Source organism: Bicyclus anynana, chromosome 9, assembly GCF_947172395.1.
Source record: "Bicyclus anynana chromosome 9, ilBicAnyn1.1, whole genome shotgun sequence".
Lineage (NCBI taxonomy): Eukaryota > Metazoa > Arthropoda > Insecta > Lepidoptera > Nymphalidae > Bicyclus > Bicyclus anynana.
Window position 1 is genome coordinate 8,805,203 of NC_069091.1, and position 24,166 is coordinate 8,829,368.

The following is a 24,166-nucleotide window of genomic DNA, read 5'->3' on the forward strand; positions in this document are numbered from 1 at the left end:
ATACATAATTAAAAATATATAAGTTGAAATGACATGCGTTTCCTACCTTCATTTCTAATTTGCTTGTTGGTATACATTACACATCGAGTAGGACTGTAGTATAGTAATTGTGAAGTCGTTAGGTTGTGGCTAATGTTTGCACAAAGATCAACTCCAGCTATGAGTTGAAGCAACGTTGTATTTGCGATGTAAGTAATGGTTATATTGTGGTTGTATTGTAGATGATGGCTGTGATACGGATGATTTCTATCACCCTGAAATTAAAGTTTGTAGCAAAATGTAGCCTTTTTTGTATTCTTTACAAGTTAGCCCTTGACTACAATCTCACCTTATGGTATGGCTAATTTGTTGGGAGGAGGATGAAAATCCACACCCCTTTTCGGTTTCTACACGACATCGTACCGGAACGCTAAATTGCTTGGCGGTACGTCTTTGTCTGTAGGGTGGTAACTAGCCACGGCCGAGGCCTCCCACCAGCCAGATCTGGACCAATTAAGAAAATCTCAATCGGCCTAACCGGGGATCGAACCCAGGACCTCCGTTTTGTAAATCCACCACGCATAACACTGACCACGGACCATCACGGAGGCCAGAAATTCTTCGTGAGTTAAACTATTTTCATTCAAATTAGTACCAACCCGTGTTGGTTGTAGCACATGAGAAACATGGCTATATTTGCATTGTTATTCCTAACATCCATCAAATTGAAGGAGTGTAGCACAATATGATGTGTTAGATTTGATAAGTTGACTTAGAAATTAGTTTTAGAGAAAAGAAGATGCAAACAACCTTTAAGGGATTTAATGTTGAATAAAAAATGATTCTATGAATAACAAAATTTAAACCTCAATACCTTAAAAGTAACAAAGATGGTGTGGTGCTAAAAATGTATTACTCCCTTGTAGAAGTAGATGGCAAACGGCCACGAGGTAGATCTCCAATTCGATGATCGGATCTTCTCGATGGAGGAGAAAGATAACTCGTCAAAGTCACGATCCTTAGTCATGAAGGACCGATTGGAGAGAGAGAGAGAGAAAGTATTCTATCACGTAGATAATGTTTATTAATTAAAACAAGTAAAAGTAATGCAGAGATTAGTTACGTTCATCCGAAGCTCAAATGCCTCATTCGCATCCTAACCGCATAATCCAAACTTCAGTGAAATAAAACAAAACAGCTGAGCGTCGCGCTGTGAAACGAATATGCCTTGCGGCGTTCTTTAGCTTAGTTTGAAACTTAACGTTTTTAGCACCCGTCTAGATTAAGAGCACCCGCAAACTACAGACAATTGCCTGATAATAAAGTCGGGTTGAGATACTAGCGAGAACATTATCATGATCATCATCATCATTATTAACAGCAGATCGACATCCACTGCTGGACATAGGCCCCTTGCATGGACTTCCAAACAAAACGGTCTCGAGCCGCGAGCATCCAGCGGCTCCCTGCAACCCACTTGATGTCCTCAGTCCACCTAGTGGGGGGTCGACCAACACTGCGCTTTCCGGTGTACATTATGTACTATGCCAACTATAAAGCCTAGTTGATGGTGAGTGTGCCGTGGTGAGTGAATCAGTGGACCGATCTATTTATTGTAACTTAACGTCCGTTAAAAATCTCTTTTGAGAATGAGGGCTGAGGGCTAAAGTCTTTACAAATAGTCAACTTTGGCGTTTCAAAACGAACGTTTGCTTGTAAACTGAGACTATTTCAAATAAATGAATAAAAATAAATTTGATTTGTCCACTTGGTGGGGGGTCGACCAACACTGCGCTTTCTAGTGCGGAGTCGCCATTATAGAACTATCTACTCAACAGAACTTAAAAATATCGGCCGTTGGAAATTCTACCGTGTGCAGGAGCGCTAAGGCTTAGTAGCTATTTATAAATGCAGCATTTCGTGACGTAGATATATGTATATAGTTAATAACCTAGTTTCAGTAAACTCGTTAGTGATTTTAGTTTCATTTAGTTATTATAATAAAAATATTTAGATTACTTTAATGCAAAGTTGGTAATTGGCTTAGTTGTGTTATTTTCTCAACAGACACGGCTTTTTACAGCCTCCGTGGCGCAGTAGATGCCGGATTTACAAAACGGAGGTGTTGTATTTTATCCTCGGCTGGGGAGATTGAAGTTTTTTATTTGGTCTAGGTCTGGGAGGCTTCGGCCATGGCTAGTTACCATCCCACCGGCAAAGAAGTACCGCCAAGCGATTTACAGTTACAGTTCCGGTACGATGTCGTGTAGAATCCGAAGGGGTGTAGATTTTCATCCTACTTCTAGCAAGTTAGCCCGCTTCCATCTTAGATTCCGTCAGGTGAAATTTTTGTAAAGAATAAAAAAAATGTTTTTAAAATATATTTACTTAGATTAGTTTGATGACCTCTCATGCACACCTAGTAATTGGTATAGTCGTGTTCTTATCTCAACAGAGAGGTCATAAGTTCGATTGATACAACATGACAATGCAATGCCTCTTAGTTCTGTTAAATCTGTGTAACGCAGTGAATGTATTTTATTATATCTTTTTTGGTTAATTATGACTTCGCATATTAATTTAACCAATCATCAAGTTATAATTTTAATGAAATCATTTGCATATGGTAAAAGATTTCATATGCAGTCATGGTTTATCGTCCGTCATTCCCTCGGTCCTTAGTCTAATCATGTCATGCTTTAGCAAAGCGAAGGCAGCCTTAGCAAAGTTTTTGAGAGAGTCCTAGAGAGAACGTCGAATAAATTACTTTTAACACTCTTGGATAACCTCCACTTCACTTGTGCACCATAACAGAACTATATTGTGTAATATGCATACATACATACATATCAATCAAAATAAAACGAAAGCTACATATAATTCCTACGGCTTTCCCAACAAAACTCTATAAACATTTTGTTGAATAACAGTTAAAAAATTTATTAGTAGAAGTTTTTAACTGAAAACACACAGGACAATAAAAGTATAAGAATGTTTACAATCCTAATAAAAATAAGAACTAAAATTAAATCTCAACTTGAACTATTAATCGGATGAGTAAACAATTGTTATCTACGGTTAGCATAAAAGATTTACAGTATTTACAACAGGATTTATTGTTTTATCTCAGTAGAATATATTCTCGTAAAATCTAATCTAACTAAATTGGCACGGATTATGAAGTATAGAATTATCATTAGCATCATCATTATCAACCCATATTCGGCTCACTGCTGAACTCGAGTCTGCTCTCCTCTCACAATGAGAGTGGTTAAGCCAATAGTCCACCAGATGGCCGAATACAGACTTCACAAGTCTGCCAATTCTGAATTATGAATTAAGAAAATTCTCTGGTACGAGTATGCAGGCTTTCTCATGCTATTTTTCCTTCAACGTTTGAGTCACGTGATATATAATTTCTTAAAATGCACACTACTGAAAAGTTGGAGGTGCATGCCCCGGGCCGGATTCGAAACCACATCCTCCTGAATCGGGAGCACAGGTCATATCCACTGGACTATCACGGCTCTCAAAAGACTTTAAAATTGAAATACTTCCCGCTTGGAACAATATCTTCTATGTCGGGTCGGCACGATTTTGTTTACTTTATCATAACCCATCCTTTGCTATTTATTCTTCTTAAACTTATACTTATTCATATACTCCAACCATCTTTGGTTCTCTTTGATATTTCTCACCAGTTCTGTAATTTTCGTCTTATAGTACGTTTACCTACTTGTCGTTTATTTTAAAATTGCATCGTTCACCATTAGTTGATTGGGAGCCAAATGTTTTATAGTTCAAAATTCTCTCAATGTTTTCGTAATATAATTTAATAAAACTTTGATAGGTTCCCTCTGACAACTTATCATAAATTACGTTATCAAAATTTGGACCGCAGAATGATAAAGTTTGTTACATCGTACATTAACAAACTTTACCCGGAAGCACTTTTGTTGCGTCCTCTATTTTAATTTTTGGTGACCTTAAATCGTATGAAACGTGGAATACAATTATGAGATAGCTAGCTGACACCGCGCGGTTTCCGTTACCGTAAGAAAACGGGAATAATATATAGCCTATAGCCTTCCTCGATAAATAGGCAATCTAACAATGAAAGAATTTTTCAAATCGGACCAGAAGTTCCTGAGATTAGAGCTTTCAATCAAACAAACAAAGTCTTCAGCTTTATATAGTAGAGATTAAAACAAGTAGACGACGAGGTAAATGGTACTATATTTTTAAATAACCATGTTAGGCAAGTATAAGATTTTTCATAGTGCAACTTTTTACTTTTTAATTTGACGGCCTCCGTGGCGCAATGGTATGCGCGATGGATTTACAAGACGGAGGTAATGCGTTCGATACCCCGCTGGGCCGATTGAGGTTTTCTCAATTTAGTCTTTGTAAAGCAAGCCTAATTGAAATAAATGATTTTTTTAAATTTTGGTCTAGGTCTGGCTGGTGGGTGGCTTCTGTCGTGACTAGTTACCACCCAACCAGCAAAGGAGTACCCCAAGCGATTTAGCGTTCCGGTACGATGTTGTGTAGAAACCGAAAGGGGTGTGAATTTTCATCCTCCTCCTAACAAGCTAGCCCGCTTCCATCTTAAATCGTATAATCACTTACCATCGTAACCGTGGAGGATTTTGGAGAGTCCAAACCACAGGGAGACGCGTATAAATAAAACACGTAATTCTTGTTATGTAGAGGTGCGATCGCTTCAGGCTTCGGGAGTGAAGTGTGTGGAATATTATTGGGGTGCTGGATTATGTAGCTTTAGAGGCGTTCGCATACTCTTATATTTATTCAAGTAAGATACGGTAATAGTAAACAAGGACAGACTTAGAATTAGACAGAGATAGACTTAAACTTAGAGTGAGACAAGTATATACATTAGACAAGGAACACAGATAAGACAAGGATAGCAACATTGTAGGCTTATTTTCTAGAAGGGCGACGAGCAGTGAAATAGTAATAATATAATGTATTAACTTATAGCTAAGGGTAGTAAAAGCCAAATAATATAAACGTTTATTGACAACTTACAGCTAAATAATATAAGTTAAAGTGTACGTAAGCTATTTACAGTGAAATTGGTATTCTGCTAGATCAAAGTATCTTACTCTAATGTCAAAGTATATATTGTTTAAATAACTAAACATATGCTTAATCAATCTTCCACAGAAGTACTCATATATATATCTAAGTATCGGAAACATGAATTGTTGGTTTAGACACTAATAATTCTTAACAGGCTGGTGGGAGGCTTCGGCCGTGGCTAGTTACCACCCTACCGGCAAAGACGTACCGCCAAGCGATTTAGCGTTCCGGTACGATGCCGTGTAGAAACCGAAAGGGGTGTGGATTTTCATCCTCCTCCTAACAAGTTAGCCCGCTTCCATCTTAGACTGTATCATCACTTACCATCAGGTGAGATTGTAGTCAAGGGCTAACTTGTAAAGAATTAAAAAAAAAAAAAAAAAAAAAAAAAAAACAGTAACTGTAGTCAAGATTTTACTTGTAAAGAATAAAAAAAAGACTAATTTCATTATTTACTAGCAGACCCAACGAGTGTTGTCCTGTCAGAAACTTTGAATTGATGGTATGCAATAAAAGTTGTCGCTATAGTCGTATCAATCAAAAAGTCGTTCCGTGGAAAATGTATGACAAAATAATATTATGCCTTCATATACTCGTACTATTATTTTTTTATTTATCATAATATTTTCAAGAAAGCTATCTATAACTATATAGAATAGAATAGAATAGAATAGAATATATCTTTATTTGTCCACACAAGAGTAATAAAATAAAATAAACAAACAGAACACACAAATATCTGGTCGTGGACAAAAAAGGTATCCACCTCAGCACGATGCCACAGCGAGCTGTGGCGCTGGTTTTCAGGTGAAACCTTGTGAGTTCACGGACGTGTCTACGTGACGTGTCTTAACTTAAAACTTATACATGAATACAAAGTAAAATAAAATAATGAAACAAGAACGAACAGAGTAATAAAATAACAAAATTAACATTTATGGGAAACTAAAATTAACAAGGAAAATTAAACAATAAAAATCAAACAATAATTATATATATATAGGTACTAACTTATACCCTAAATTATGTATGTCTACAAACTAAATGCTCGCATAAATAAAACACGAATTATAAACTAGGAACTCATCATCATATCATCATTAACAACCCACATTCGGCTCACTGATGAGCACGAGTCTCCTCTCAGAATGAAAGGGGTTAGGCCTTATTCAACCACGCTGGCCAAATGCGGATTGGCAGACTTCACACGCGTAGAGAATTTAGATAATTCTCAGGTAGGTTTGCAGGTTTCCTTACGATGTTTTTTCTTCACCAATTAAGACACGTGATATTTAATTTCTTAAAATGCACATAATTGAAAAGATGGAGGTGCATACCCCGGACTAGTTTCGAACTTACGTCTTCCGAATTGAAGGCAGAGGTCATATTCACTGGGGTAAAATTAGGAATTCTAAATTTAAATTAAATCTAAAAACTTAGGCGTCATAATTATTTTTTATTGAATGTATTCGATATTTTAATCGTTATTTTGTTATAGGCGGTTATATATAGTCGGAAACAAATCTTAGTGATATTAAACAAAGGTTGAGGTCATTGAGTTATAAATTTATATATTTTTGTTTTATATAAGTTCCAGAAAATGGATAATTGTTAGACTCTTAGATAGTCCTTCCCAGAATTTCAACAAGCATAAGTTATATCTTCCGAAAATAAATTTCTCCGTAAGAAATATAATTTCAACGCCTACACGTCCATACGAGTATAGGTAATGATCCTAAGAATAAATAATAACTTTATTAAATGAATCATTATATAGTTTCTACGCTTGTGACTAAAATGTGCTCACCTTATTTCATTTTCTTTCTTTCTCTCATTTTTTCTTCTTTTTCAGTAAATAATACTCAGCATGATGTATTATTAAGTGAAAAAATTGTGATATTTAAGTTATCCTTTTTACTGTTATTCTTTATTTCATGCTGTTTATTTGTAAAAAATCACTACACTTATAGTGATTTATAATTAAGTTACATTTTATTATTAAATTTTATTTAGTGTAAGTGATTGTAAATGAATCTAATGAATAAATAAATAAAGTAATGTAACAAAAACACTCGTTTAATGGATAAAAATATAGAACTCTCGAGAGAAAAAGTTCCGTACTGTTTTATTTTGTTGGTAGGTTGCTACAATTTAATAGTGCAAATGAAAACCTTGAACAAATTGTGTTGACAACAGATATACTGTACGATAAATTGCACATTTTATATTTTAAAGACAATTGTTTAATTTTGTTCTGGTAATTGTTAGCATTGCACTGAAAATTCTATAAACAATGTACACGTCTATTTATAATATTAAAAAGAGGTTATGTTTGTGAGCTTGTTTTTCTGGATCTACTAAATCGATTCTGAAAATTAGACCGAAAGGTAAATTCGTTTTATTATTATTATCCTATTCTCAAGATAATAAAACATAGGATCAAGATCGTGATGTTTGGAAGTCTTTAAACCATTTCCATCAGATTTTCCCGGGATAAAGAGATTTCTCAAAAATCTCTTCTTTTGGCCAGTGAAAGTTCCACGCAAATGGTTTCAGCAGTTCCATAGATTAGCCCGGTCAAGTAGACAGATGAAAATTTAAAATAAAACAAGATTGTGTTTGAGTATCAAGCAAATAAGTAAATAAGCACTTGAGAAAACATACCTACTCATTTCCCTATATTTTGAAATCACTGACGGCCACTTAAATTTTAGTCATATGATCAACTAGCTGACGTTGACCACCCGCGTGGTTCGCGTTCCCGTATGAATACAGGAATAATATATAGCCCATAGCCTTCCTCGATAAATAGGCTATCAAACACTGAAACAATTTTTCAAATCGAACCAGTTCCTGAGATTAGCGCGTTCAATCAAACAAACAAACTCTAAAGCTTTATAATATTAGTCTACATAGCTAAAGTTTTTTGTCAGTATATCTAATAATAAATTCCGTTTTTACGCAGTAATATCGTATCTTCCTTGTAGTTCGTGTACCCACACACGTTTTCGACAACGCCTACCTGCCGGTCACGCAATGTGTTCGACCAATTTAACAAATGACCCAGCGCTGTAATATTCTACATGGAAGCCGCTTTAATTCAGCTTTCCTTCAGTGAAAAGGAGTTCTTTTCATGCAATAATATTCTTCAAGGAAGGCAATAAATATCGCTTTAAGATTACATTTGTATTTTAGATTTATAATGAATTTATTTTATTGAAACTTTAATAAATTATTAGACTATTATTGTATTAATATTGATCAATAACCTTCTATATCTTGCAGTGAAAGTCCCATTAAAATCAGTCCAGCTGTTCAAAGATTAGGCTGGACTAACAGATAGACAGATAAAAAAGCTTGATTGTATTTTAGTAGCGTGTTAACACATAATAGAGAATGATACAGAATGAGTCTTTACAAATTGCGCGGTGACACCGGTGAAATCCATAAAAAAAAACAAATGTCATCTAGACATCCGCATCCGCGTTTTTTTTTAACATTAACAACAATTACATAAATTAATATCATAATAGACTAATAATAACCAATAAATACATGTGAAAATACTTCATCATATTTATTTGCTTAGTTTTTGTAAACAGTTTTTAAATATTTAAAAACATAAGACGCCATTTTTCTTGAGTGCTATTGAAAATTACGGATGCGACGCTATGTGTCGTACTGACTCGAGAATGTATTGGTTTTTAATTTGTATTTGGAATGGCTGCATCACTGCCATGTTCCGTGCGCTCTATCTATCTATTATTCTTTAATCTGTGCGTGTAAATTACTATACGCACTTTAAAAATCACAATTTAAAAATCACACGCAGACACTTCAATTTTATTTATTTAGATTGATGAGGAGAATAAACCTCGATAAACTCGAACAACGAGTTTAATCACTCATTTAATTTATCAATTACTTTCATTAAATGTGAATGCACAGTCCTATTATAATCAAAGTGATAAAAGATAACGCGGATTTTATTGTATGTATTTATTTAATAGCCTCAATAGCTCAACGGTAAGAGCGGTCGGACTCATAAACGAAGGGTGGTGGTTCAATTCTCGCCACGTTGGTCTACTGTCGTACCCATTCCTAGCACAGTCTTTCCCGATTAGTTGGAGGGCAATGGGAATATTGGTCATACTATAAAAGATATGGCAAATATTCTTTCAAAACAAAAAAAATATATATATATTGCGCAACTACTACAATGGTGACAGTTGTAATCCTCTTATTAGTTAGTATCTGTGGTTTCACCGGTAGCTAAGATCATTCTTAGAACTTTTACACAAGATAAGAGGGTGGAAATATTTACAAATAGCGTTCGGATACACTATAATGAATTTATATTCAAAAATTAATTTATCTATATGCTAAACCTGACATATAAAACCCAGACTGGTATCCAAACATATGAACCCAATGAAGCGCTGTTAACGATCGCCGTAACGATGTTCTAATAACTCTAAATTCGTCTCTCTCTCTCTCTCTGTCTAACGTAATACATAGATATAAAGAGATAGAGCTAAATTCGAAATCCAGTGATAAAATAGTACTTTATGATAAGTGCGGTAAGGATTGTCATCCACCTCCGAACAAGTTAGCCCGCTTCCATCTTAGATTGCATTATCACTTACCATCGCGTGAAATTGTAGTCAAGGGGTAACTTGTAAAGAATAAAAATAAAAAAAAAAAGATCAAGTAAGTAAGTAAGTAAGAGCTTGTAAGAACATAATTTCATTTAGCTACGAAGTCAAATTGCATCGATTAGCAAGTCATCTTACACAAAGACTTCCTCGACCATATTTAAAAACATGGATTAAGATTTAAACCTCAATTTTCAAAGTAAAATAAACTTTAAGTATTACTGATAAGGTCTACTTTTCTTTGAAGAAAATTGAAGTTTACATATCTTAATCCATGTTTATAAATGACCGTCTGTGTTCGTCTTTACTTGCCAAATCTCTACGCCGTAGCCTTCCGTAGCGCGTAGCACGTGGAAAACATAAACGTGCGGGTTACGACGTCACTCGTTCCTTTTTAATGGTTCCTTTTTTAATGGACGCAATAATTCGATATTGCTTTTTTGTCAACGTCCGCTTCGTAATTATATATATTTTTTTCGTCCAATTATTTCAAGGCAGTATATTAGACAGGTTTATGATGTCACCGAACAGAACGGAACGTGACTTTCGGTTTTTATGTTTATTGATATTTACAGTCGACACGCCACACACCCTTTATGTTGAGAGAAAAAAAAACTTTAGCAAAGTGAACACACATCGCGATCCATTACTAAACCTTCTTTTCTATAAAAGAAATGGGTAATACTACCTCTGCATTGCTGTATTATCAAAAGGTTGGATATACCTGTACTATTATGTAAGAGCCGTGATAGCCCAGTTGGTTATGACCTCTGCCTCCGATTCCCGAGGGTGTGGGTTCGAATCCGATCCGGGGCATGTACCTTCAACTTTTCAGTTGTATGCATTTTAAGAAATTAAATATCATGTGTCTCTAACGGTGAAGGAAAAACATCGTGAGGAAACCTGCATACCAGTGAATTTTTCTCAATTCTCTGCTAGCGCTAGCGTGGTGGTTTATTAGCCTAACCCTGCTCATTTCGAGAGGAGACTCGAGCTCAGCAGTGAGCCAAATATGAGTTGATAATGATGATGATATGTACGATTAGTATGTAGATATTTTTAATCAAGTTAAAATCTACGAGTATAAACCGTATACTAGTAGACAAAACAAAGTTGAATTAGTTACACCATTTATACCGCCGCAAATGCATATATAATATATTTCATATTCATTTGCAATTATTGAAATTACAGCAAATATTTTATAGCTTCTCTGTGTTTTTTGGTTTGCGATAAAGTATTTTATTTTCATTTAATTATCTTGAGTACATCGCATACAGTGCCGTTTCAGTCTGTGTCCCACATGTGTAATTAATAATTTCAACTTTCTCTAGTAACTAATTAATAGTGATGAAGTTTTACGAGTGAAATAATATGTAAATTGAATAAAAAACGACAGTCTCAGGGGAAACCGCAGTCGACACTGTAATTTAATTGTGAAAATTGAAAAGCTTTCAACAAAAATACGTGTTGGAACTTGCACTATGTTTGTTTGCATTTGAATGTATTCACTGACATATATAGGTACGTCACTACGTAGGTACATTGTGAAAGTGAAAATCTTCCAAACCTGCTGTGAAAGAGTAAAGGGTCTACACTTGACTTATACCCTGAAGGAAGAACCTGTTATGTCTCACAGGAGTTATTTTAAGAAAAGTTTCTTTACACGGGAGTTACTTTACTATACACCTATCTAGTATCTATACTAATATTATAAAGCTAAAGAGTTTGTTTGTTTGTTTGATTGAACGCGGTAATCTCAGGAAGTACTGGTCCGATTTGAAAAATTGTTTCAGTGTTAGATAGCCCATTATTTGATCGAGGAAGGCTATAGGCTATATATTATCTCCGTATTCTTACGGGAACGGGAACCACGCGAGTTAAACCGCGCGGCGTCAGCTAGTGTATTTATAAATGCGAGAATAAGTTCCTCTGTTTGTTTCACACCCTTTCACTGATAAACCACTAAACTGATTTTAAAAATTCACCAATAGAAAATTGCTTTATCAGCGAGTAAAGTAGACTATATGAGAACACGGGAAACGAAAACTATAGGAGTATGCTAGTTATAAAATAAATAAACAAATAACATAGAGAGATATTCGGCTCACTGCTGAACTCGAGTACTCCTTTCAGAATGAGAGGGGTTAGGCCAATAATCCACCACGCTGGCCCAATGCAGATTGGCAGACTTCACACACGCAGAGAATTAAGAAATTTCTCTGTTATGTAGGTTTCCTCACGATGTTTTTCCTTCACCGTTAGAGACACGTGATATTTAATTTCTTAAAATGCACACAACTGAAAAATTGGAGGTGCATGCCCCGGACCGGATTCGAACCCACATATCCACTGGGCTATCACGGATCATTTAATATATATACTGGTTGTATTTAAATGCCGTAGTATCTGTGTTTAAGTGCGTGTACCGTCACACGTCCTCAGTAACGCCTAGCTATCCAGTCACGCGATGTTCGAACTATTTAACGAATAAGTATTACATTAAAAGTACCTGCTTTGCTTTCTACTATAAAACATTTACAGGCATATTTTTTTATTTATATTTGCTTGGAGGCCATTGGATCAGCTTCTACCTTGACACAGGAAGTAAAACTATAAGAAATTGTAATTGTTATCAATTGTAAATTATAATACTGTATGACTTTTTCATTTCAAAAGAGCAACTGTTGAGTTTCTTGCCGGTATCTTCTCAGCAGAACCTGCCTTCCGAACCGGTGGTAGAATCTTTACAAATAGTCAACTGACGTGTCAAAAGTGCTTGTAAATTGAGCCTACTTGAAATAATGAATTTTGATTAAAAAAAAAAAATATTTTGTTAAATTTCTTATCCTAACAATGTTGTTTTAAAGTGCCTATTATAGTTTAAGCAAGTGAAATGTTATTTCAACGAACTAATGTTAATATGAAATTCGTCATTTTTTTTCTTCAACTTCAAGTTGGACTATTTGTAGAGATTTTACCACCGGTTTGGAAGATTTTGCTGAGAAGATCCGGCAATAAAAACAATCATTATTTACAATATTTATCATCATTATATCAGATTATAATTTGTACTTCCTGTGTAGATGCAAGCCAATGTAATTGACTCCTAGCATCATTATCATTAATAAATTCATCAAATTGTATAATAAGCTTTTTAACATATTGTTTAAACTTATGCATCGGCAGTTCCATAACTTTCTTTTGAATATTGTTGCAGTGTAATATTTTTTGTATTTTTTGAAGATTGAACTAACTAATTTTTTGCTATGCCCGTTTTTAGGACGAGTGAGTCGATGGTTTAAAAACTTTCATTTCCATTTTTCAAATAAAATTGAAATAACGTGTAAAATAATGTTAGAATTTGTAATAACAGCAAAAAGAAAAATCTTTGCAGCTGCTTGTAATGACTCATATTTTTAATCACAAAATATAGAAAACGCTAAAGCTAACGATGTATTTATTAATTCTGTGTTTTGAATCTTACGAGATACATAATTACTCTGCAGGAACTCAGTTCGGCTTTGTATGTTATAAGTTGACAGCACAAATGCCTTTGTGTGTCTAAAGGATTGTTTGCACATCAGAAACTCGATGTTTAATTACTTAGATCTCCTCATTTCGACTCTATTCATTCCTGATTCGACTTATAACTATACCTCTACGATTATATTTATTAGTCGAATCAAAAATGAGGAGATCCGCAGAAGAACCAAAATCACCGACGTAGGTCAACGAGTCCGTTAGTAGAGAGTTTAGCATTCCGGTACGATGTCGTGTAGAAACCGAAATGGGTGTTGATTTTCATCCTACTCCTAACAAGTTAGCCCGCTTCCATCTTAGATTGCATCATCACTTACCATCAGTTGAGATTGTAGTCAAGGGCTAACTCACAGAACCACTCACACACAGAATGATAGTAATTTATAGACGTGTTTGTAGCAGTTACACACACTAACGCGTTTTTCCTTTTCTCGCCTACCGAAAGTAGAAAATCTCTAGAAAACGCATTGAACTTATTATAGATTTATTTAACCAAATCTAATATATTTAAACACCCAAGTTTTATATATAGCTATGTAACATTACTTCGTATTTGAAATAAGTGTAGCAGTTTTTATGTAGGAAAAAAATCTCACTATGTTAAGTCCGTAGACAAATTTATTTCAGAAACCATTACAACTCTACATAAGAATTACAAGATACACTTAACTTTTTGTCACGGTTTTTAAAATACGTGTGATAATAAATATTAAACTAAATACCACTGAAACCATGGGTGTGAGTCGCCATCACCAATAATAGATATTATATTCATCATTATCAACCCATATTCGACTCACTGCTGAGCTCGAGTCTCCTCTCAGAACGAGAAGGGTTAGGCCAATAGTCCACCGCGCTGACCCAATGCGGATTGGCAGACTTCACACATGCAGAGAATTAAGAAAATTCTCTGGTATGCAGGTTTCCTCACGATGTTTTCCTTCACCGTTTGAGACACGTGATATTTAATTTCATAAAATGCACACAACTGCAAAGTTGGAGGTGCATGTCCCGGACCCGCAGAGGTCATATCCACTGGGCTATCCCGGCTTTTTTGTGAAGATTGAAATATCCACATACATATACAAATAACACTGTTATTTGTAATTCATTGACGAATTATTCCTAGTGTCTTGTTTACATTTACAATTTGCAAACGCTCAATCAAGGTAGGCAAATGAAAATCCTATAAATTCAAATTTAATAGCAACTCTGTGTTAGCTTTTGAAATTAAACTTTGCTGCAATCCCGGCAAATCAGCGCAAATCAAATTACAAAGCTACAGAAATTGTAGAAAGAAGAAATCTTGCTGTGACTTTACAAGCAAACTTGTTGTAATAGTTTCGTATCTAAAACGTTGTACCTATTTGTCTGCTCTTCGTTTATTCGTTTCAATTCTGTCTAGTAATGTAATAATGTTCGTTTATTAATCGACTTCAAAAAAGGAGTACCTACTTTGTCATTAAAGTAAACGAAAATAAATTGTGTATGAACGTAGGTTCATTTTGAGTTTCATCACAATAGCTTTCAGTTTCATCATCTGATAGCAATGCTGGAAGGTAAGACAGGAGACTTCGTTTTTATATTTTAGAGGCTTCTGGTCAATAAAGTTATACTGAAAACGTTATTGAAATTGATAGAGGTACTACTTTGTTTTAAGAAGAATTTGATATCTATCTTTACTTGAACTGAATACTGAATGAGGTTAAATGAAACTTGGGGACCATAATACGTAGGAGGTGATATCATAGGTCATTTTGTCGGGAAATTGGAAAAGTCCATCATTTTTCAAGTTACTCGTACATTTGTAAAATCGGTATTTTTACTACCAAAAATATACTAAAAATAATGTCATCCAACAGTTTAAAATTCTACCACTAAAGGGTAAAAATGGGGTTGAACTTTTTTAATATAAATTGTTCATGTTATAAGTTATCGTTTTGTAAAAGTGAGTTGCGGATGCCGCTGGATGCTGGCGGCTCGAGACCGTTGTGCTTGGAATCCATGCAAGAGACCTTTGTCAGCAGTGAACGTCTATCGGCTGATAATGGTATAAATGCGAACATATAAATAGAACGGGGTGAAAAAGTTTACATCGAAACTCACGCGGACGAAGTCGCGGCCGTCCGCTAGACTTATAAATACTTGACGCGCCAGCAACTACCAACAACATACTACTCGCACTTGACCTATATTGTATTACAAAATCTGCCGACGAATACATTCATTATGCCTCGACTGTTTGAAAGTTTTGTTATAACTTTGTCATCAAGCTCACGTTATTATGTTCGTTCTATTTTTGAGTATAATTAGGCATAGGTAAGGTAGAGTTGCTAACTTTGAATGAGCTTATGGCCTTGAGTGGTAAAAACAAAACGAGTCAGTACCTATATATAAATATATACAATACGAAGTAAGAGTGATCATTAACAACCCATATTCGTCTCACTTTTGAGCACGATTCTCCTCTCAGAATGAGAAGGGATAGGCCTGGCCTGATGCGGATTCACACACATATTTTGAAAATTCTTAGGTATGCAGGTTCTCTCACGATGTTTTTCTTTCACCGTCTGAGACACGTGATATTTTATTTCTTAAAATACACATAACTGAAAAGTTCGAGGTACATGCCCCGGACCGGATTCGAACCTATGCCCTCCGAATCGAAAGCAGAGGTCATATCCACTGGGCTATCACGTCGAAGTAAGAGTAATTAATTCTATTATTCGCTAGCGGACCTTAGCGGTTTTACCCACGTAGTTCTTATTCCCATGGTAATACTGGAATAAAAAAGAGCCTATATTACTCGCTGATAATGTAGTTTTCCATTGGTAAAGGAGTTTTAATATCAGTTCAAAAACAAACAAACGAACTTTAGTCGCATTTATGATACATAAGGAAGTATGGATCACAGCCAAGGTATCATTTAAGGTGGCTATACAATATATTGTATTCTATTGTATTTGGGGTAACGACTTTTTGATTAGGTATATTACAGGACACGCACATCATTAATAGATACGCATCAAGGGCAAACATACTAAATAGTATATTTTTGAAATCAAATCGTTGTTTTTATGTGACCAATTGTGTTATATACAATAATAGCAGGTTTCAAAGAACAGACTTTAGAGGGTAAAATAGTACCCACTCCCATTTCTCATCACTAATAATTCATACTAAAAGTCCATGTAATATAAAAAAGAAATCAAATTCAAATTTCATTTATTTCAATTAAGCTTAATTTACAAGCAAAAATCAAATCATGGCATAACTTGACTTTTGGTGGTAATTGAAGTCGATAATTTAAAATTAAAGTTATGAGGGTTCCAAACGCTCCTCGGTCCGAGAAGAGCCCACAAACAAACTCAGCCCAGGTTTATTTTTTTTCGTTTACCACCATTTTACAAACTTATATCTAGAACTAAGCACACAATCGTATAGTGCAGTTCAACACCAAGCCGTTTTATTTTCTATAATAATTCTTAACACTATAATAAGACTTTCCTATGAGCTTGCGTTTAATAAAGAAAATCCTACACATGACAATCGTTAACCATAGTAATAATTAAAACTAAATCATGATTTACTGAATTATTATTTGTAATTAAAAAAGAAAGCAAAACCACTTAACTTATATTGATGCATCTAAATGAACAACTAAATAATTAATTTTCAACTCAACCTAAAAAGAAAGTAAAATCTTTTTATTTTATTATTCTTTCTAACCATTAGCAACATGTAACACAATGTGACGTTAAGTGTATAAATAACCACAACAAACATTCAGTGTGATGGCAGTGTAAGAGCAATGCAACAATGACTTCGGACAGTTGATAGTGACGGAGGAGGCAACAAGATGATGGGCCGGTACGACGGGCGGCTGCTCTCGATTGTCTTCAGTACTTTGCTGCTGGGACGAGCCATTGCAGGTGAGTTTAGGTTTATAGCTCTTTGACTATTCGTCAAACAGTAATTGTAAAGAATAATTCCTTCATCATTATTAACCTGACGCCGCGCGGTTTTGCCCGCGTAGTTCCCGTTTCCTTGGGAAAACGAGGATAATATATAACCTTTTTTTATATAGACTTTTTTTTTATTCTTTACAAGTTAGCCCTTGACTACAATCTCACCTGATAGTAAGTGATGATGGAAGCGGGCTAACTTGTTAGGAGGAGGATGAAAATCCACACACCTTTCGGTTTCTACACGTCAAAGGAGGCCGTCAAAAGCCTATAGACTTTTTTTTTTATTCTTTACAAATTAGCTCTTGTTACCTGATGGTAAGTGAGCTTCCTCGCTCCAGGCTTCTTAGAAAAAAGAAATCTCAGTATTTCTCAGCTTGATCCAGGATTCGTACCTAGGGCCTCGTGATCTAAAACCACATAGATAACTACTGTACCAACGAGGCGGTTAACTAGGAATTTTATTAGTACATAAAATGGCTGCATTAAAATTAACAGTCTATTTTAACAGCCAGGCGTCAGTATTTCATAGCTCGACCCAAAATTTGAACCCGGATCCTCCAAAGTCATTGGCCTACCGAGGTAGTTTTGATGGTATTCCCAATAAATTTTCTCATTTCTTAAGGAAAATCATCGTGATGAAAGATTTCTTCACACCTGAGAATTTTCTTATTTTACTGCGTGTGTGAAGTCTGCCAATCCGCATGGGACCTAACATCCGTGGTAGACTATTTGGCCTAACCCCTCTCATACTGAAAGGAGACTCGAGCTCAGTAGTGAGCCGAATATGGGTTGGTAATGATGATGATTATAATATAAATAATACATTTTTACTCATATTTATTTTATGAAATATTTCATATTTTATTAAATTATATCTGCCAATCCGCATTGGGCCAGCGTGGTGGACTCTTGGACTAACCCCTCTCATACTGAAAGGAGACTCGAGCTCAGCAGTGAACCGAATATGGGTTAATAATCATGATACAAGTAATACACATTTACTCATAGTAAGTTGATATCTGTAAAATGTCTGTCATATGTTACATCTATAAACTTCAAATATACAGTAACTATTAAAGCTTTCGCTCTTCAACAGCTAAAGAGAAATGTATGAAAAATTAAAAATAAAACATAAGAACGTAGAATACGTTGAATAAGTTATTTATAACTCGGCTGGAGTGTATTTCAACATCGCTAATGCCTCAGCCGGCAAATTTACTACACCTACCCCGCGGTCTGAATCATTAAGCAATTCGCGGCGCAGGAAACGGCGAGGAGAGCACAGAAAGTTACATTAAATACGCGCCATTTAAAGAAACCTGGGATTTTCAAGTTGATTTTTTTTTAATTATATAATCGTGACGAAACCTGTGTAACTGAGAATTTTCTTAATTCTTTACGTGTGTGAAGTCTGCCAATACGCATTGGGCCAGCGGTGGTGGACTATACCTAACCCCTCTCATACTCAGAGGACACTCGTGCTCAGCAGTGAGTCGAATATGGGCTGATAACGATAATGATGATGATATAATAAGTATTTTTATAGTCAGCCTTCTTAATGCCTTACTACAACGCATGCTCTCTTTTATTATAGAAGTTCCAATAGATTGGAAGACTTGAGGTTTTCATTCTATAGATGTTATTTTAATGGCCCCCGTGGTGCAGTGGTATGTGCAGTGGATTTACAAGAACGAGGTCCTGGGTTTGATCCCCGACTGGGCTGATTGAGGTTTTCTTAATTGGTCCAGATCTGGCTAGTAAAAGGCTTTGGCCGTGGCTAGTTACCACCCTACCGGCTAAGACGTACCGCCAAGCGATTTAGCGTTCCGGTACGATGCCGTGTAGAAACCGAAAGGGGTGTGGTTTTTCATCCTCCTCCTAACAAGTTAGCCCGCTTCTATCTTAGACTGCATCATCACTTACCATCAGGTGAGATTGTAGTCAAGGGCTAACTTGTAAAGAATAAAAAAAAAAACATTAATTTCGACATATTTTTAATATCTTATAACATTATTAATTTCGAGTAAAGACTAGACGATATAGATCATACAAATAGCTTTTGTCCGTTCCAATGGTTTTTGCCCATTAAATTTTAAATAGTTTTTGTGTAACTACGAAGTAAGAAGTTTAAAAACAAAGATAGCTGGAGTCTGAAACTATTATCTTCACAGTTACCTAATGTTAGTAGGAAAGTCATTAAAGAATGTCGGATGTTGGCTGCGCGCGTAATCTACGGCCTCGATAACTTCGCGAGCCCTCATTCACACCACATTAGCGGTGATTACACGTATTCAACTTTAAATACACTATTATTAACCTTAAATTAGAAACTGAATAACTGCTATGAATCACAAAGTCATCATCATCATCATTATATCAGCCGATGGACGTCCACTGCTGGACATAGGTCTTTAGTAGAGATTTCCAAACATCACGATAATGAGCCACCTGCATCCAGCGAATCCCTGCGACTCGCTTGATGTCGTCAGCGCTTACTGGTGCGGGGTCGCCATTCCAGCACTTTGGGACCCCAACGTTCATCAGCTCTTCGTACTATGCGCCCCGCCCATTGCCATTTCAGCTTCGCAACTCGTTGAATTATGTCGGTGACTTTGGTTCTTCTGCGGATATCCTCATCTCTGATTCGATCACGCAGATATACTCCTAACATAGCTCGTTCCATCGCCAGCTGTGTGACTCTGATGAATCACAAAGTAATTAGTGTAAATCTATACTAATGTTATAAAGCCGAAGAGTTTGTTTGTTTGATTGAACGCGCTAATCTCAGGAACCACTGGTCCGATTTGAAAAAAAACTTTCAGTTTTAGATAGCCCATTTATCGAGGAAAGCTATAGGTTATATATTATTCCCGTATTCCTACGGAAACGGGAACCACGCGGGTAAAACCGCGCGGCGTCAGCTAGTAACAATATAATCTGCGACTAGAGTATGCCATAGTTTCATACATTCTGCCTGTTTTACGGCCCAGAGGGCCCGGTTTCTCTTTTTATTTTATACTACCAGATGCCCCGCAATTTCACCTGCGTAGTTCCCGTTATTGTGAGAATACGGCAATAAAATATAGCATACAATCACAAATAATATTACTCACAAATAATAATAATATTACTCACAAATAATAAAGCTTTCTAGTGGTAAAAGAATTTTCTAAATCGTTTCAGTAGTTACAGAAATTACCCCTTACAATACCACAAACTTTATTTCTTTTAGAGGATGAGATATGGAGATTTGTATGCCATCTTCGAGTCACGGTATACGAGTAATACCAACAACTTTACGGGACAGGGTTTTTAATGAAAATTTTTTTTCACATTTATTTGAACAGAGATATTTTAGAGAGACAGTCTTGTGCCAGACATAGCTTCATCCAGTGTGCAAATGTCTGAAGGTAAGTTGTAGCATTTATTGCATTTGTTAGTACTTTCCTAAAACTATTTTGTATCAGCTACTAACAAAGCAATAAACGTCTTTAAATTAAACAAGCGATGTCCAAGTTGTGCCATCTATGAGTGCGATAAGTAACCTACGAGTGAGTTAGACTCGTACATATTTTCTAAGTCGTATATTTTTGTCGCAACCAATGTTTTTTTTTATTTTTTTAAACTTGCAACATTGTTAATATTTTATTATACACTGAGCTACAATCATTAGCACGATATCTTGAAAGGAGTACAGTTGGAAGTAATAAAATAAAACAATGCAAACATAACTACATATCTGGTCGTTAGATCTTTCTATGTTAAATGTTAATGAAATATTACAAAGTTTTCTATATACCCACATTATACGAAGTTATATATGAATATATACCTATATTACATAGCGTACATATGAACAATGTAACATTTGAAGGGAAAACCGCATGTAATCTTGGCTGCCACGTAACCAAATCAAACACTTCGTTTTAGGTACAGTCAAGTGCGTTATAATCTTTCGTATGTTAATAAAATTTTGTTAAAAATTTAATTTTTAAACCAAATGTTTATTATTTCTGTTTAGAACCGAAGGAGAATGGCGAGATTGCATGTATTTTGGGACTAGCTGATAAAAGTAGCGTGCATAATGGAAACCTATTAATAGTTGTTTATCGTGATTAAGCTAAAAAAAAGTAAATGGTAAGTAATCTTAAAAGCAGGGAAAAATATATACCTTAAATTAGTAAGTTTATACATAAATGTGATAAACACAACCGCTGACATACAACTGCGTTGCTACATAAATACGACAAGGCGTTTTTGCAGATGACTTTTTTTGTTAATAAAATGCACTTTTTTTTGATTCCCGTTCTGTATAATCTCAATATTTTTTTACAAGCATCTTACAAAATAATAGTTTTAATCCATACAAATGTATAAGTGTACGACACTTCAGAGTGTGACTCCCACTTTCGCCAACCTTCTTTCCCTTTTTTTATTTTTATGTAATTCAAGCAAAGTATTCAAGTTTCATATCAGTTGTCTGAACGACGTTCGGTTTTATGATATTTTTTTTTCTTTACGGCCTTATTTAACTCCAATTGAATGTAAGATTAACTAACCAAATTAATCATCCTAAAGTACGAGTAGGTATAATAAGTCAAAATCAAGCTGAGTTAGTTGTGTTTCCGAGACTAAGCCGACGGTGTTTTCAGACTACTTACTTACTTCAAGTTACCAAATGTATTCATCTCGGGCAGTCTTAACACCAAAATATCGTGGGTTTGAGCTTCAGCCATCCTTTATGATAATGATTTTAAAGGATAGGTAATATGGGTATACAGTTGACAAATTTTGTTAAAACCTCTGTTTCTCTCTGTTCTGTAGGTATTCTACTATACTAACTTTTTTTTATTCTTTACAAGATAGCCCTTTACTACAATCTCACGTGATGGTAAATGATGATGCAGTCTAAGATGTAAGTGGGCTAACTTGTTAGGAATCCTCCTATCCACACAAAATCCACACTCCTTTCGGTTTCTACACAGCATCATACCGGAATGCTAAATCGCTTGATTACGTCTCTGCCAGAAGGGTGGTAACTAGCCACAGCCGAAGCCTCCCACCAGCCAGACCTGGGCCAATTAAGAAAACCTCAATCGGCCCAGCCGGGGATCGAACCCAGGACCTCCGTCTTGTAAAACCACCGCGCTACGGAGGCCGTCAAAACTGTAACTTATCTAAAAAAAACGAAGTTTAGGCATGTTTCGATAAATTCACGTCAATTCAGTCGATTTTCTAATCCAGTATTAAACGATCTGTTTCAATTTTAATTATAAACACTTTTATAAGCAATAGTACAATGTGGCCTTTTTTGAGTGGAATCTGCAGCCACGGTTTGTGCGAACGATTCCTCCGGGATCTCTGCGGATTAACATTTACGTCTCCGTTCGAGGGGAGTCCCTGAAACGCGTGGCTCTTTAAAGTTTCCACAACCCTTTACGATTTTCCTCCCCTACTACCTAAACTCACTATTCGTTTTCAATCTTACAACCCTTAATAAAATAAGTTGTAACATTTAATTAGATTCTTAATATAAAATGTATGGTAAATAAAATTAAATTTTTACCAACTAACTTGTTCTATGTAAATTAAATATGTAGGTATTAAGATTCAGAATAAATAAATATTTCAAAATATTATTTATAATATAGAGAGACGTGATAGACCTCTGCCTTCGATTCGGAGGGCGTAGGTTTGAATTCGTTGACCTCTAACTTTTCAGTTATGTGCATTTTAAGAAATTAAATATAACGTGTCTCAAACTATGAAGGAAAAACATCGTGAGAAACATCTTGCATACCTGAGAATTTTCTTAATTCTCTACATGTGTAAAGCCAATCCCCATTTGGTCAGGCCTAACCCCTCTCATTCTGAGAGGAGACTCATGCGCAAACGTGAGCTGAATATGGGTTGTCAATGATGAAGCATTTATAAAAATATTGATATGTACTTGAAGGGAAACGCAAAGAAACCTAACTTAAGAAATACTCAAACAGCACGACACATTAAGGTAATGTACTCGTAACAATGTAAACGTAATATGCATTTTCAAAATAATATATCTGTTTATCAGGTGTTTTTTTTTTTTATTTTGAAGGAAATGATCTAATAACCGCGACGCTCAATTAAATCCACATTTAGAATCGTGACAGTAGATTCGGTGTTCATCTGAATTTCCTAAAGACCTCAAAATATCTTAATATTTGTAAATGTTCAGTGAAAACACTTTCGAATGGAATCATTTAAGAAGACAGTTAAAACAAGAAGGCCTTGGTTCCCTAAAATGATTCCTCTGAGAGAAATCGGATTTTACGTTGTCGTCCCAACACTTGAAGCTCTATACAATCGTCGCAAAGTTTTATCTTCGACATAAATATTTATCTTGATATCTAACTATTGAAAACTAAATCCTTTTACCCTACTTCAAGAAATGGATTTAAGTATGTTTGTAATTCTATGTTTCTGATTTTCTTATATATATGTTTCAGAGATAACTATCATTATCATTAATACTCATCATTATCAGTGATCATTTGCAAGCTGTTCGTTTATCATTATTTTTTTAAGAATCCTTACTTGATGTTTTGGGAAAGGCTTATTATAGTGTTAATGATTATAATAATGATAAAAAAGCTTGGTGTTAAACTCTAATATACGACTGTGTGCTAATTTTAAAAAAGTTTGTAAAATGGTGGTAAACAGCAAAAAAAAGCCTTGGCTGAGTTTGTTGTGGGCTCTTCTCGGACCAAAGCGCGTTTGGAACCCTCGTTACTTTAGTTTTAAGTTTTCGACTATTATAACCACCATTAGATTAAATTAAATTATCACATAATCTTGACCTTTCAAAAGTGCTTGTAAGCCTAATTGAAATAAATGAATTTTGACTTTATAATTACTCCCATTCTGAGAGGAGACTTT

General features: G+C 35.2%; 1 protein-coding gene across 1 annotated transcript in view; it reads left to right on the forward strand.

Moving 5' to 3' along the window:
* LOC112046321 (uncharacterized) overlaps positions 1 to 24,166 on the forward strand; it is a 135,570-nt gene that overhangs the window by 11,837 nt on the left and 99,567 nt on the right. Inside the window, exon 2 of the mRNA XM_052883555.1 lies at positions 17,016 to 17,212. Within this exon, the coding sequence (XP_052739515.1) occupies positions 17,140 to 17,212 (73 nt within the window). The 5' untranslated portion in view covers positions 17,016 to 17,139. The remainder of the gene's footprint in view (positions 1 to 17,015; positions 17,213 to 24,166) is intronic.